This window comes from Eschrichtius robustus, chromosome 7, assembly GCF_028021215.1.
Source record: "Eschrichtius robustus isolate mEscRob2 chromosome 7, mEscRob2.pri, whole genome shotgun sequence".
NCBI lineage: Eukaryota > Metazoa > Chordata > Mammalia > Artiodactyla > Eschrichtiidae > Eschrichtius > Eschrichtius robustus.
In genome coordinates this window covers 9,403,108-9,418,665 of record NC_090830.1, presented here as the reverse complement: position 1 = coordinate 9,418,665, position 15,558 = coordinate 9,403,108, and the positions used below count along the sequence as shown (strand labels likewise).

General features: G+C 39.2%; 1 protein-coding gene across 2 annotated transcripts in view; it reads right to left on the bottom strand.

The window, feature by feature from the left end:
- Nucleotides 1-15,558, bottom strand: part of HEATR1 (HEAT repeat containing 1) — a 55,818-nt gene that overhangs the window by 22,257 nt on the left and 18,003 nt on the right. For both annotated transcript variants that reach the window (XM_068547552.1, XM_068547551.1), the window contains exons 18-30: nucleotides 15,024-15,207; nucleotides 14,737-14,873; nucleotides 13,791-13,983; nucleotides 8,810-8,979; nucleotides 8,264-8,422; nucleotides 6,690-6,932; nucleotides 6,304-6,435; nucleotides 4,997-5,100; nucleotides 4,683-4,826; nucleotides 3,697-3,815; nucleotides 3,479-3,600; nucleotides 1,815-1,943; nucleotides 127-357 (exon numbers count right to left, since the gene is read on the bottom strand). In XM_068547552.1, coding sequence (XP_068403653.1) covers nucleotides 127-357; nucleotides 1,815-1,943; nucleotides 3,479-3,600; nucleotides 3,697-3,815; nucleotides 4,683-4,826; nucleotides 4,997-5,100; nucleotides 6,304-6,435; nucleotides 6,690-6,932; nucleotides 8,264-8,422; nucleotides 8,810-8,979; nucleotides 13,791-13,983; nucleotides 14,737-14,873; nucleotides 15,024-15,207 — 2,067 coding nt within the window. The remainder of the gene's footprint in view (nucleotides 1-126; nucleotides 358-1,814; nucleotides 1,944-3,478; nucleotides 3,601-3,696; nucleotides 3,816-4,682; nucleotides 4,827-4,996; nucleotides 5,101-6,303; nucleotides 6,436-6,689; nucleotides 6,933-8,263; nucleotides 8,423-8,809; nucleotides 8,980-13,790; nucleotides 13,984-14,736; nucleotides 14,874-15,023; nucleotides 15,208-15,558) is intronic.

The following is a 15,558-nucleotide window of genomic DNA, read 5'->3' as shown; positions in this document are numbered from 1 at the left end:
TCTGAGCACACACTGTTAAGTAACGCACACTAACCATTACCAGCCCCATGTTTCAAGTGGAAAGTGACACAAAATCTGTGTGAAACACCACCCGTTTTTTCTTGTCACCGCGCCCTACGCTCTGACCTTTTCTCCAAAGGCAGCCACCAGCGCGGTTTTAGTGACATACTGTTCAAAGAGCAGGAGGAGGAGAACCCAGAGGAATCTCTCTGCGCCCAGTGTGTCCACAAGCTGGACGAGGACAGGCAGGCGCCTGTGCTCGGGCACGTGGGGCAGCGCGTCCACGAACACGTTAATGATCTTGACCACGATGTCCTCCACGCTCCTCGTGACTTCTGCAGAGGTGCCACCGTCAGACTGCAGGGCAGCAAGCAGCAACAGTGAGTAGAAGCAAATAACCCTCCGCGAGACAAGCTATAAGTAGACACGGAAAGGCCTGCAGATGTGCCCCCAAAAAGTTGTCAAAGGAGTTCTAATAATCAGAGACCAATCGGTAAGTATTCAAGGAGTACACAGATTACGTCCTCGGCACTCTGTGGCCCCGAGGGGACTGCAAAGTGCAAGGCGTGAGCACGTCCCCAAAGGAGATGTATCATCTCCACGAGACACGATACACCTGTGAAAAGGAAACAGGCGGCACTAGATGGCAGATGCCAAGGACGGGCCCTGATAGCAAGGCTGCTCTCGGGCCGTCCTGCAAAAACCAAGCAGGATTTGAGTTGTGCCTCGAGAAGAACGGTTTAATCTGAAAAGCAGAGCACGGTAAGGCCATCAGCTCCCTGCTGCTTCCAGAATAAAGTTCAAACCATCTGGTACAGGTGCTCAGAAGATAACAGCCTAGCGGATGAAAGGATGAAGGAACAGACACCTGCACGAGTGGCTAACCCGGTACCCCTACTTCCACCCGCTTCGGCTCTCCACATCCCTCACACACACTGCGCACACCATCCCCAGGCCAGGACTGCCTGCTGTTTCAGGGAGCAAATCCTATCTCCTCTTCAGACCCATTCAAAGTCCACTTCTTAATCAAGTCTGTGTGATCATCCTGGCCCGCATGGACCTTCCCCTATTCTGAACTCTTCAGCGTGTATCAAATTCCACTGGCATATACCATATTAATGCGTATCGTTATTTTCCTTTTTATATACGTCTCCTGTCGTGGCTAACTTGCTGGACAGAGAATACCAACCTTATACCAAGATTAAAAGGAGGAGGTGCTGGGTATGGTCATCGCTGAAATGGTCAATAGCATGAGGAAAGACAGTGACAACAGTGGGGGTAAACAGAAAACGCAAGTGGACAGCCATGCCCATTCACGTTCAAGGCTACTTTTTAGTTTCGAAGTCTTCACTCCTTGCTGAGACTAGTCTGGCAGAGACCAGGTCTCACTCATCTCTTTGCGTACTGAGCTCTCAAGGGAATGCTTGGTAAATGCTTGCTGAATTGTATGTTAACACATTTGCTCTAAAACTTCCTATTTCATCGACCTACACAGGGGTCTTATCAAACTGACGCGATGTCCTGAGATACACGGTAAATGTAAATTCACTTTGTCAGAGGAATGTTAAGGCACTTATATAGTTATACCCTGGCAGTACAGCAGAACCAGCTTGGCATGTTTATAGGTATTTCTGGAAAAGACATTATTTCCAAGATTACTCCTTAACTTCACCACTCAAATTTAAGGGGCACAAATACCTGAGCATTTCAGAAAGGCTTTTCATGTCATGTATTTACCACTTCTTGAATTTCATGCTATGTAAAATCTTAAAAATCAGAAAAATAACACCAATGATGGTGGAAAGACAGCTTACCTGCATAAGTGCTGGAATTACCATTTTCACTGTCTTGTTAATAACTTGAAAACTGTAAGTATCATCTAGACGCATCACATTGGCTCCCATAAATGTAAAAATAGACATGATATTGTGTAGAACTTTATCCTGAAAGAAAACACATTTTTCAATATTTTCCATTTTAAGCACATCAAGTATCAAGATTCATTAAACTCAGCAATAAAAAGAAATAACTCAAATTAAAAATAGGCAAAGGATTTGCAAAGACATTTCTCCACAAATAAACAAATGGTCAATAAGCACATGAAAAGATGATCAACATCAGTTATTAAGAAAATGCAAAATCCAAATTGGAAGACACCACTTCATACCCACTAGGATGACTATAATAAAAAAGACAATAACAGCTGTGAGGGAGTGGGGACATAGAACCCTCAGACACTGCTTGGTGGGTACAAAATGGTACAGACGCTCAAATAGTCTGACAGTTTCTCAGAAAGTTAAGTTGGCATATGACCCAGTAATTCCACTCCTATTGAAAACACTGAAAACATGTTCACACAAAATCTCCTATACGAGTGTTCACAGCGGCATAATTGTTAACAGCCAAAAAGTGGAAACAACTTAAATGTCCATCAACTAATGATAAACAAAATGTGGTATACACGTACAATGGTATATTATCCAGCCATAAAAAGAATACTGATTCAAGCTTCAAAATGGATGAACCTTGGAAACGTTACATGAAGTGCAAAACATGCTACGTATTATATGATTCCATTTACAGGAAACGTCTAGGATAGAGAAGGTAGATCAGGGGTGCTGGTGGTAAAGGAAACGGGCAGTGAATGCTAATGCATACGGGGTTTCTTTCTGGGGTTGATGAAAAAGTTTAGGAAGTACATAATGGTGATGATTGCACAATTCTGTGAATAAACTAAAACCACTGAATTGTATACTTTAAATGGGTGGCACTTAACTATATATTCATATGGCATATGAACTATATTTCAATAAAAACAAAAGAAAAATATCAATGATTCTTAATTTTTTCTGGATTATCAACCCCTTTGAGAGCTACTGACTCTACACCAAGGGGGAAAAAAACCCATACACATTAAATCTTGCATATGATTTTAGTAGATTAAGAGACCCGCCAAAGGTCATGCAGAACCAACTCCAGGTTAAGTACATCTGACCTAAATCCCCTACATGAAAATAATTTCAATCTCTTCAAAAATTTTTAAACAACGTATTTCTATAAGGAACACGATTTCTTTAACTGAGGTACTTTATAATCAAATTAATTTTAAGTCACTGGTTGAAAGCTGTGTGAGGATTACCTGAGGATTCACGGGATTTTTTCCAAATAACACTAATACCACCACTTACTGGATAGCTACATTGCACCAAGCACTGTGCTAAGTGCTAACAATAAATTATCCAATCCCATTCTCACAACAATCCTACGAAGAAGGTTACTATTATTCTCCACTTCACAAAAAGGGGAACCAAAGCTTAGCAAGATCAACCAGCTTACTGTCTCAGCTATTGAAGAAGCAGGGCCAAGAGTCCCATCAGCGCTGTAATATCCAAAATGTCCACTGAATTCACAACAGTGCAGGCCTACGCATTTCCACGGAAAAAAATACCTGCGTAAGTCTTAAATCATTAACACTTACAGGAAATATTCCAGCAACAGTACCCAAAAGTAAAAGGGCATGGTGATGGGTCTGAGGCATCTCAGAAACGCGGATGCACTGAACTATCAATTCCACGTTGAACTTCTCCTCATCGAGAACATCTACAGGGCAAGAAATAAAAAATCTCTAAGTGGTAGGTACATTCATACTCAGCGTAGATAATCCTTCCCCACCTTTCCTTCCAACAAAGTACACACCTTTTGGTATTTTGCCGCCATCTGGAGAGAGTTTTTGGCAGATGTTAAGCAAACAACTTAGAATTAACTGTTTGGTGTATTCCATACTTCCCTGCTCTGGTGGCAAAGGCTCTAAACACCTTCAGGATGCCCGGAACAGAAATGATGGGAAATGAAAGAGTTGTACAATTTCAGTGCTGCATTAATGACCACTGTCCAGAACACATATTAAATAAACATTTAATTTAAAACATTAACATTAAACATTTAATGTTAATAAAACATTAACATTAAACATCAAGTCTAGAGCCTGCGCTCTAAAGCCCATGAGCCACAACTACTGAGTCCGCGTGCCACAACTACTGAAGCTCACGTGCCTAGAGCCCCTGCTTGCCACATCTACAGAAAGCCTGTGAGCAGCAACAAAGACCAAACCAAAAATAAATAAATAAACTTATTAAAAAAACCCAAAAACATCAAGTCTATAAACATGATGTAAGATTTCTAACTCTGATTCTTCTAGTGCAGGCAGGCGCTTACGTCACATTACCTCTCCTCTCTATTGCACCTTCCGTCAACCTATTTTAAATCTCCTTAGAGGACAACCTTGAGAATTACTTTCTTTTTTGGACGAGAGCACACATCTGCGATGCAATGCATACACTACAGCTATCTAATAACGCACACCTAAAAAATATAGCGGGTGTCACACTGTATCCTTAAATACAAGTAATGATGCCCCCGGGGACATGGTGTTGAAAGTGAGGAAGGAAAGTAGGCTGGAGAAAGCGCTCATTTATTATGTAATACAGGATGAAGGTTAGTTTCGGGCCCTGGCAACCGGTTCCTATAACCATTCTTTAAATCTTTCAACTATAGTATTCAACTTGCTCTATTTTACAGACGAGCTAAGCAAGAAGAGAATGTGAAAAGAGAATGTTAAATAAAATAAGATGGGCAAGAATTAGAATCTCATTCTCTCACAGATCAAAGGCAAGTGTCATTACCTTGAGAGCAGGTTAAAAAGTGTCGGTATCAATATCTGAGGACTTTTGAGTTTCTTTTTGTGCTGCAGTAATTCTAGGATGAGGGTTGTTCTTTGCCAGTAAGAACCTCCAACTTCCTGAACAGATTCTAGATCTTGTGATTTTCTGGGAAACAGACAAGACAAAAAGTTAGAAGAGCAAACATTATCAACGCTAATAAGTAAAAATTACTGTATCCGATTATGCCCAATTGATGGGTATCAAAAAATCACAATGGTTCCAAAACATCCAAGGCCTGGGGGACAACAGTGTTCTCATGCATTCATAGCTCTTACTTCTGCTGCATTTTCTGCCTCCTTGTTTGCTGAATTGTGCCTAAGGACTTAGTTTTATCTGGTGGCTCCAGTTCTATTCTGACTTGTTCAGCATTAACAGAAATCTGGAATATGAAGGAAGAATGGGTGATGACAGGATTCCATGGGTGAAAATTAGAGCAGTTTACGTTGATTCAAACAGATACAATGAACATGTTTCTGTCCACTCTGTCCCCCTACAACCCTATAGCCCAGCCCAACCCCCAAAGGCAAATATCATTGACAATTTCTTATGTATTCTTGGGAAATTTTCCATATACCGACAGCTCTATAAATATTAAACACAGACAGACAGACAGACACACACACACACGCACAGAGGAGCATATTATATATACACACTGCTCTGTGCCTTAATTTGTTCCACTTAACTCATCTTAGAAATCTAAGTAATTATGTTAAAATTCTGAAAACTGCAGAATCTGGATACTAAGACTTTACCACACTATTATCTATTTTTGTGAAAGTATTTTCCTAAAAAAGCACAACAAAGCAAAACACTGAGTAACTAGGTGGTTATTCTGATCTACAGCTAGGTTTCAATATACATATAAACCAATGAGCAGATTCTCAATTCCATTCTGTATGTCATTAAACAACTATTTAAATCAAGCAGAATAATCCACGACCCAGCTGAACATGGAGCCACCATTCATTCCTGTTCTTGCATAAGAGGAAGATTCTCCCTAATATGAATAAGATCCAAACTAACATACACCCTACGTGTTCAAAACTATAATTATTTCATACAATAAAAATAATGATGAAGACTTATAACGTTGATATTGCACTTCTCTATGACCTCCTTTTCCATGATTCTGGTTAATGGGAACATCTGACTTCCTAAAAGCATTATAAAATGGAGGAAGCTTAGGGCTTCCCTGGTGGCACAGTGGTTGAGAATCTGCCTGCCAATGCAGGGGACATGGGTTCCAGCCCTGGTCTGGGAGGATCCCACATGCCGCGGAGCAACTGGGCCCGTGAGCCACAACTACTGAGCCTGCGCGTCTGGAGCCTGTGCTCCGCAACAAGAGAGGCTGCGACAGTGAGAGGCCCGCGCATCGCGATGAAGAGTGGTCCCCGCTTGCTGCAACTGGGGAAAGCCCTTGCACAGAAACGAAGACCCAACACAGCCAAAAATAAATAAATAAATAAATAATAAAATCCTACACCAAATGTATAAAAAAAAAATAGAGGAAGCTTAAACATGGTGTTACTTGCAAGAGAGTAAACATCAATAAACAAATGGCAGGAAGTTTGCAACTTACCCCTTTAAAAACACTGCTAACAGTCTGAGCACAATGTGAGTTTTTACAGTTCACCAATAAATCAAACAATGTGCACAAAAGCTTCTGCTGAACCTTTTCATCTGAAATAGCTGCAAAAAATGGCTTCGTAATCTAGAGGCAGAAAAAAGGCAATTGAGATAAATGAACAAACTTGAATTCCAAACATGATCTATCATTCTCTTTTACAATGTGAAACTGGTCTCCATTTTGTCAGTTTAAATGACTCATGAACATCATTCAGTTTTGCAAAATGGGTCAAATATATCATATTCCTTTAAGATATGCCCAGTCTATTTTCTTGAAGTAAAACATTACAGATTTTTGAAAGCCTGAACATGCTTCAGTTTCTGAAAGAAATCACTAACCTTTTCGAGGGCTGTAATCTGAACGGTTGGCATTCCTGTGCAAAGTTCCTTTGTTGTGTGCACAGCTTTTATAAATATATCTAGACTCTTCGGGTCCTTATGTAAAAGGGAAGCTGAATGTTCATTATATTTTCCCAGAATGAGATGCAGAGCAATGAGCTCATCTTTCAGGACAACTGTGGGCTCCTTCTGCATCTTTTCTAACAGTTGCTCAATCATAGGCAGCAGCTGAGAAAGCACCATCTAAAGTTTGGAAAATTTATTAGTAAATAGTTATCTATATGGATATAAGTTTCTGCTTGCTGTACAAAGATATCCAAAGATATGCTGCAAGACTGCAAGCTTAGCCTGGAGGAAAAAAAACAATAAAATAATGACCTCTTAAGACACAGGGATAGCTATTAATCCAACTAAGGCACCCAGGTCCCCTCTGACAGTTCAGTCTATAACAGTCAAAAGATCCAAACCCTTTAGAGATGACAGGAAAAATAATCTGTGAGCATCCTAACACCTTCTGAAAACAGGAAATACAAACTAAAGTTTTGGACTATAAAAATAAATTTTAGTTTTTCTACACTACATTTCCAATGCTGTGTAATTAATATTAATTAAAATTATGTATCTGAAGTCTTTAATAACTCAACCAGGAGTCAGCAAATTATGGCTTGCAGGCCAAGTCCAGAGGACCATCTGTTTTTGTCAATTTTGTTTACTGAAACACAGGCATGCTCATTTGTTTACATACTGTCTGAGGCTGCTTTCGCAACACGATGGCAGAGCTAAGTGGCTGCAACACAATCTGTATGGCCCACAGAGCCTAAAATATTTACTACTTGGTTTTTTACAGACCAAGACTGTCAATTCCTTGTTTATACCAGGGACGACACAGAGCTGATAAAGGCCATCTGTTTGCTGACAACAAGACAATATAATCAAATGGCTTTTACTCCATTTGATCCCTCTTTTAGTTCTGCAAGTTGCAGTCAGTCCAAGAACGGTAAGGTCCACGGGCATTTCTGGAACACGAGGATGAGGAGCAGTTTTTCTGTACCAGCACAAACCACCACACAAACATGTGATTCACAACCTCTTTCTTTTGAATCACAGGCTTCCTTGACAACATAATGAAAGCTTTGGATTCTCCCCACAGAAAAATGTACAGCCACATACATTTTAAAAATGAGTAAATGATTTTGGAATGTGCACAGACTTTTATGTTCAAATATATTATTTTGTGGAGGATTTTCACCTGAAGAACAAACAAAAACTAACAGTTTTTCAGCAGTGCATCGTCAGTGTTTTTCCCTGTGTAACTGTAAAATTCATTTAAAATCACATCAATGATGAGACAGGGATAACACACAATTTTTAAATGGAAAGAAACTCACTAATATTTGCTTTTTGTATCCTGTATCTCTTTTCTCCACCTCAACTCTTCCCCCTCCCAAATTAATAAAATGTTCACATCTGAGTGTATATATGCAACTCTCACAAAGTCTTACGCACACGTGAGCAGTTACAATAATCTTTAGTAACATCACGTGGATTGGACAGCCCACTTAAATTGCACATACCTCACTGTTGACCTCCTGAAGTACTTTCATCAAATCTTTTGCAATATAAGATGGGCAACTATATACACAATAAAGTAGGTTTTTCAAAGTTTCAGACAACTTCTGATGAGATTTCAGCTTCTTTTCTCTCTGTAGTTCCTCAAATAAAGTAGCCAAATCCTGGGATACAAAAAAAAAAAAAAACCGGATTGGAAAAAAAAAAGTTACATGTACTACTTATGGAAGATTCTTTCCCAAATGATGCGACACTGCTCATGATTTTCAATACCCTTAATAGGAAAGGGTATCACTACCCATCAGGTAGCTTACTATCAAAAACTAAACATTGGCCTTTTAGCCCTTAAAAAGATAGCAGAAATGAAACATGGCATTGCTATCTTTTTAAAATGGGGGAAGAAAGATGTGCAGACATTGACATATCAATTTCTAAATTCAATGACGTCGTCAATAAAAATCCCTGCAAAGCAGAATGTCAAGAAAGGAGAAAAAGGTTCATGTGTCCACACGGGCATACACACTCTCAATCTTCCTTGCTACTGAGTTTACCTGAGCAACATAGGTGGCATCTGAGGTGATCTCCTCTGCTTTAGGAACCACATGATCTATGACCAGATGAAACTGGGATGCCACTCCGCTGAGGGCCTGGAGACAATGAATGGCAGCCCTACGTACTTCTTTTATGGGGCTTCCCAGATTAATGAGTAGAGATGTCACCACTAAAACCAAAGGGAAAAAAATTTAAGTAACGATTCAAAACATTGAAACAGGGCTTCCCTGGTGGCGCAGTGGTTGAGAATCTGCCTGCCAATGCAGGGGACACGGGTTCGAGCCCTGGTCTGGGAAGATCCCACATGCCGCGGAGCAACTAAGCCCGTGAGCCACAACTACTGAGCCTGTGCGTCTGTAGCTTGTGCTCCGCAACAAGAGAGGCCGCGACAGTGAGAGGCCCGCGCACCGCGATGAAGAGTGGCCCCCGCTTGCCGCAACTAGAGAAAGCCCTCACACAGAAACGAAGACCCAACACAGCCAAAAATAAATATAAATAAATAATAATTATAAAAAAAATTATTAAAAAACCCAAAAAAACCCCACTGAAGGAGTATAAAACTTCAGTAGTACCAAAGGGTGCATGATGCAAGTTTTCCTCTCAACTCAAACTCCCTCTCTGAAGACCAGTCACTGTTTAATTATTTGTTTTCTATGCTAGAGAAGTGTTAGACATTTTCGGTTATATTCTTTTGAAAACACACAAATGAGACCATAGCATACATATCCTGTTCTGCACCAACTGCTATCACATCTCAATGTATATTGGAAGGGTTTTCCATTTAAGTACATACGTATCTACATTAAATATCCTTTTAAAACTGTATACAAATGCTCCATTGTATTTTACTTTACTGGTTACTGTATTTTACCTTACTGGTGAAAGTTTAGATTGTTTCTAGTCTTTTGGCATTAAAACTGCTGCAACAAACACCCCGTACATACATCCTTGCACAAGAGTGCAGAGGAAATAACCCATTTGTGCATGATACTTTGCAGATATTTTGTCCTGAATAGATGTTTGTTTTCACTTTCTTTTTGATGTGGAAATTTTATAGCTTTATAGAAGAATTTTTCTTCTAGTTTTACATGTTGCTTTGAAAGGTGCTCCCCACTCTAAAAGAGTTTTAAAAGTATCTACCTCTAGTGCTCCACATTTTCTTCTAACACTAAAGCTAAGTTTTTTTTAATGTGAAATCTTTAGTTCAGGTGAAATTTTTGTCTAATAAGGTTAGAGTCAAGCTTCTTTAATGTTTCCAAATGGCTAGCAGATGTCCTGTTTAACAGTCAACCTAAGAACCCCACAGATCTGGGATGTCAGCTTTGTCATTCATACATCTCATTAGTATCTGAAACGTATCTATTTTTGCCTACTATGCTTCTAGAACCATGTTCAATAAAATGATGAATTTTAACAGGAATGCTTTTGTTTCGCCAATTACGTGGCAAAAATACTAGCTTTTGATTTGGGAAGTATTTTCATCATGTTACTCCTACTCTGCTGTCACTTAATTAGGAGTAATTACTGATTTTTATCTCATGCCTTTTCAGATCTTTGGACATGATTATATGGGTTTTCTCTAGCCAATTATATAATAGAATATCTTGTTTTGAACCAACTTTGTATTTTTGGAATGAACTCTGGGGAAATGTTTACTTTCTAAAATAATGTTGCTGGACCCAGCAAGTATTTTATTTAGAATTTTTGCGTCATTATTAAATACAGCCATCGTCTTTTATCTGTAAGGATGTTGTGCTGGTTTTAGACAAAGAATCTGGTAGCTTTCCTTGGTTCTATGCCCTGCCCAGTTCAATAACATTGAAATAACCGGCTTCAAGGACCTGGTAGAAATCAAGTGAATCAGGGTTTTTTGAAGAAAAGTCTCCAGGATAAAGAGACATCTAAATTCCTTTTATGGTAATTAGTTATTTAAGCTTCATTCCATACTATCTACTGGGGCAAATTTTGGTGATTTTTATCTTGCTAGAAATGATCCATTCTACATATACTACTTCTGGAATGCTAAGAAAGAGTGTGACAAGCTTTCATACTCTTCCAAGAAGGTCATATGAAAGCTGGAAATCCTTCCTGGTCTCCATGACATTAATTTATAAAGTAAAGCCAAAAATGAACAGCTGAGAAGTTGAATTCATACAAAGGGCAGCATCAGGCCATGATATCTGTTTGCTAAAATTCCCAGTAGAGTGGGGCAGAGCTTTCAGAAAAAGCCAAATTCAAAAACAAAGTACTAACTACTATGGTTGCTATGTTCAAGTAAGTTACTGGAACCCAAGGTGGGTTAAACTACATTATTTAAGCAATCAGCTGTTAAGTATGTCCTTCCACTTAAAAATCTATGTGACTTCATTCTCCCAACTAATTTTTTTCAGATTTGAAATAGCATATTTTACATAAAAGCTGAAAAAAATACTTGAGTTTTGCTTTTAAACATGTAAATAAACTTACTATATTGATAAGGCATAACAAACCAACAGCAGCCTCCAGCTTACAAACATTAAACTCTTATTCATCTAGCAAAGATTTGCTCTATGCAAGCCTGAGCTGGAATACATATTTGCACAGAAAGTAAAGAAACTGGTTAGATTCCCAAGCCACTGACAAAAAGTTAACTCATACAATTATATTAATATTGCAAACCCTTTTTCTTTTGCACAGCATAATATTTTCTTGTAAATATATGAAAACAAATAACAGCCAACACTTCCTAGACTCCTAAGGGAAAAGGTATGGCTGGAAGCTCACTGTGGATTCACAGTGGAGTGCTCTGAGGACCGGTGCAATGAGGAAGCGGCCCTCTACTTGAGGCCCTGGGGGACTCTAGTGGTCCTTGAGCTTGCATGAAGAACAGAGTGCATCTCTCCTGTTTTCAGTGGAGTAACTGTGACATATCTAGGCAGCATAAATGCAAAAGTACTTCAGGAAGTGGGGAGGTGACAGAAGGCAAGAGAGCAGGGGTAGGAAGGGAGCCCGTCTTGCAGCAATACCAGAGGAAAAGTTAGGTCCTTTGGTCATGCTGTTTACAAAGAGGCATATAATCCTCAGAAGCCACTGCCTTTGATGCCAAAGGATAGCACATTTCATACCTAATTAGAAAATCTAACTACTTGTGACTTTGTTTTTTTGAAAACTCATAAGTTTAACAGTAGATAACTATTTTAATAAACTATGGTATCTCCACACAGAATATTCTGCAGACATTTAAAATATATATATAATTCTGTATTTATTAATATAGAAAGATGTTTACAATGTATTCATTCAAAAAGTTTAAATGCCCAGAACATATACCCTGAGAAAACCATAATTCAAAAAGAGTCATGTACCATAATGTTCACTGCAGCAATAGTTACAATATCCAGGACATGGAAGCAACCTAAGTGTCCATCAGCAGATGAATGGATAAAGAAGATGTGGCACATATACATAATGGCATACTCAGCCATAAGAAGAAACAAAATTGAGTTATTTGTAGTGAGGTGGACGGACCTAAAGTCTGTCATACAGAGTGAAGTAAGTCAGAAAGAGAAAAACAAATACTGTAGGCTAACACATATATATGGAATCTAAAAAACAAAAAGAGAAGGTTCTGATGAACCTAAGGGCAGGACAGGAATAAAGACACAGACGTAGAGAATGGAGTTGAGGACATGGGGAGGGGGAAGGGTAAGCTGGGACAAAGTGAGAGAGTAGCAGTGACATATATACACTACCAAATGTAAAATAGCTAGTGGGAAGCAACCGCATAGCACAGGGAGATCAGCTCGGTACTTCGCGACCACCTAGAGGGGTGGGATAGGGAGGGTGGGAGGGAGACGCAAGAGGGAGGGGATATGGGGATATATGTATACATATAGCTGATTCACTTTGTTATACAGCAGAAACCAACACAACACTGTAAAGCAATTATAGTCCAATAAAGATGTTAAAAAAAAAAAAGTCCAGGAAATTCATATCCGAAAAACCTGAATAAACCTTCTTTAAAGTAAATCCACCTAAAAAAGGGACTGCAATATTTCAGTAAGTAGTGGAGAAAAAATTACATTCATGGGATTTTATTGTGTAAGTAAAACTTAAAATTGTATACCTATCTCACATATAACAAAATTTTGGTTACAACTGTAATTATGTGCTCTTTCAAGGAGCCAATAAAAGATAAATATTGAGAAATTGTTCTGGGGAAAATGTATGGTCATTCACTTTGCTTTCACAGAACATTTATAACAAGTGATTTGGGAATAAAAAACTTAATCAAGAGCATGTTCAAATTCTCCACAGGCCACTGTCATTCCTCTGGTACTTAAATGATTCCGTCATCCTCATCAACTTGCTCATCTTCAATCACTACAGGGTCTAATTCTGACAGATCCTCTCATTTGTCAATAGCTTTGCAAGTCAATCCACTTCTCAACAGCATGTTTATCAACTTTGTGAAATTCTGCATCTTTTGCAAAACTTACAACTTACTTTATAAAAACAGAAGTTTTATTTTTGGGTGTTTCATTAGTGAGCGCCCAACCTGAAAATTACTTTATACCTGATAAAAGAGATAAATCCAGGAGGGTTGCCTGAATGGAGACCAATTTTATAATTAATCAGTTGAATGCTGAATTGTATTATGATGGTTTGGCTTCCCTAGACAGCCCAGTTACTATTCAAAAAATGAACAGATGGATATTAAAAACCCATGATTAACCACCTGCCATTTTTATTATCTGTTTTGGTGAGATTTTGCCATTAACGTTTAGAACTTAAAGCAATACTTAGGAGTAACCAAAAAGTCTACAAATACACAAAAATATATACGCACACAAATACATACATACACAGACAGAAAGAGTGTGCACCCACACTAATAAAAAAATAAAAAGAAATTCTCCAAACTACAATCTTCACACAGTACACGCGGAGAAAGCATTACCATCTGGTCACGACGGAGCAGAACGACGCTACTTGTAGTACCTGGAGAAGACGCGGATGCCAGCTGATGTCTACACTGAGCCTTCTGAGAAGAGAGCGTTGCACAGCCCACATAAAGAGCTTGAGTCTGCAGCACGGTTGTCACCCTGCAGTTAAGTGGATTTGAAAGGCTAGAACCATAGGTCCATAAAACAGAAAAGAACTTGAATAACTGGAAAACATCTTCTAGATGTACCTAAGTTAAAAACAAAACACAGTGAAGTTTAATTTAATTTTTACTCACATAAGCTGGTTCCAAATCCTCTTCCCACTAGTGTACAATTACAGAAAACAATTTATTGCAACGTTTTGCTTTGTCTAGTCACTTAAAATTATTCTCTGCTTGGTACTTTAACCGACTGGGAAGGGTGTGAAGGAATTCAGACGACTCACTATAATTTTGCACTTGAACACATTTAACAACAATGGAAAGGATGAGGTCACCAAGCAGAAAACCAAGACAAAAGTGATGTCGGGAAGCCTCACTTAAGAAAGTACTGTGAGGGTGGAGTGAGTAGTGTCAACTATGTCAAATGCTGTCGAGAGGGCAAGTAGGACAAAAGCAAAGAACTGACCACTGGGCCTGGCAGCACGGAGGTCACGGTGCCGTGATGAAGTCTCTTCACTGAGCGACTGCATATCCTAAATCACCTCTCTGAACTGCAGTTTCTCGCTGGTAATGACAGTAGTCAACCGAACATATCTGGCCATTGTGATTATTAAACACCTGAGCAGGCCTAACACGTGAGGAGGCCGGCAGCAATGTCAGTCTCCGTCCAACCTACCGACTGGTGTCACGAATCAGCACTGCTTTACAGGGTCTGCATCCATCACCACACGCTCCTCACTGTCTAAAAGTCTTTCATGTTCATTAAAAACTGTCATAACTCAAAGAATCTACAACATCTTCTTCCAGGGGAGAGTCTGCCTGAAAAAGGTGAGCTGGTACCTTCATGAAAAGTTTCATCAGAACCCGAAAATGGACGGTGTCAGCACCACTGAGAACCATCTCGAAGAGCCCAATGAGCAAGCACAAGTAGTCTCTGCTGTCTTCGTTCAGCTGTTCAGGATTCCACCAGGTATTGTCTACGGGCATGTGAAGAGAAGGAGAAACGGTGCATAAACTTATGCGAATACAACGCTGGGAACTTCTCATTCAAGACATAGAACAAGTTGTGGAATCAATAACTCAGTTTTCCACAGTATCACATTCAAAAGATTCACAGCTTGTCCTACCTTTAGGAAAAGATTTAGGAGCCTTTAGTGCATGAATAAAATTTTTCAGTGAAAACACGAGTAAAACTGAGTCCTCCACAGCAGTCCTCTGGGCGGTCTTGAGCTCTTCTACATAATGTGCCCACAGCTCCAATGGTATCCCTCTGTCCATCATCAGCTCAAAATTCCATTCCGAGGGGATCTCCTGAAATGTCAAAGGAAGCAAAAACAGCACAAGTTTAACGGGGTTCTGAACGTGGGTTATACAGATGGACTGCAATGGCTATATGACTGGTAATTTGCAAAATTCTGTCTATATGTGTATTTGGGTGGGGAGAGGAATAATAGTTTTAATCAGATTTTTAAAGAGATCTAACCATCACTATTCACAAGACACAAATAAGTTCATCATGGCTTCATTTTATCTATGTTTTCTTAAAACACCGTCCCTAAAAACAAATGTTATTCATATAATTTATCCTTGTCAAATAAAGGGTAGGCACGTTTCTAAACAGAAAAATAAGGTACTGGATTTCCAAGAGATCCTTAAAGGGAC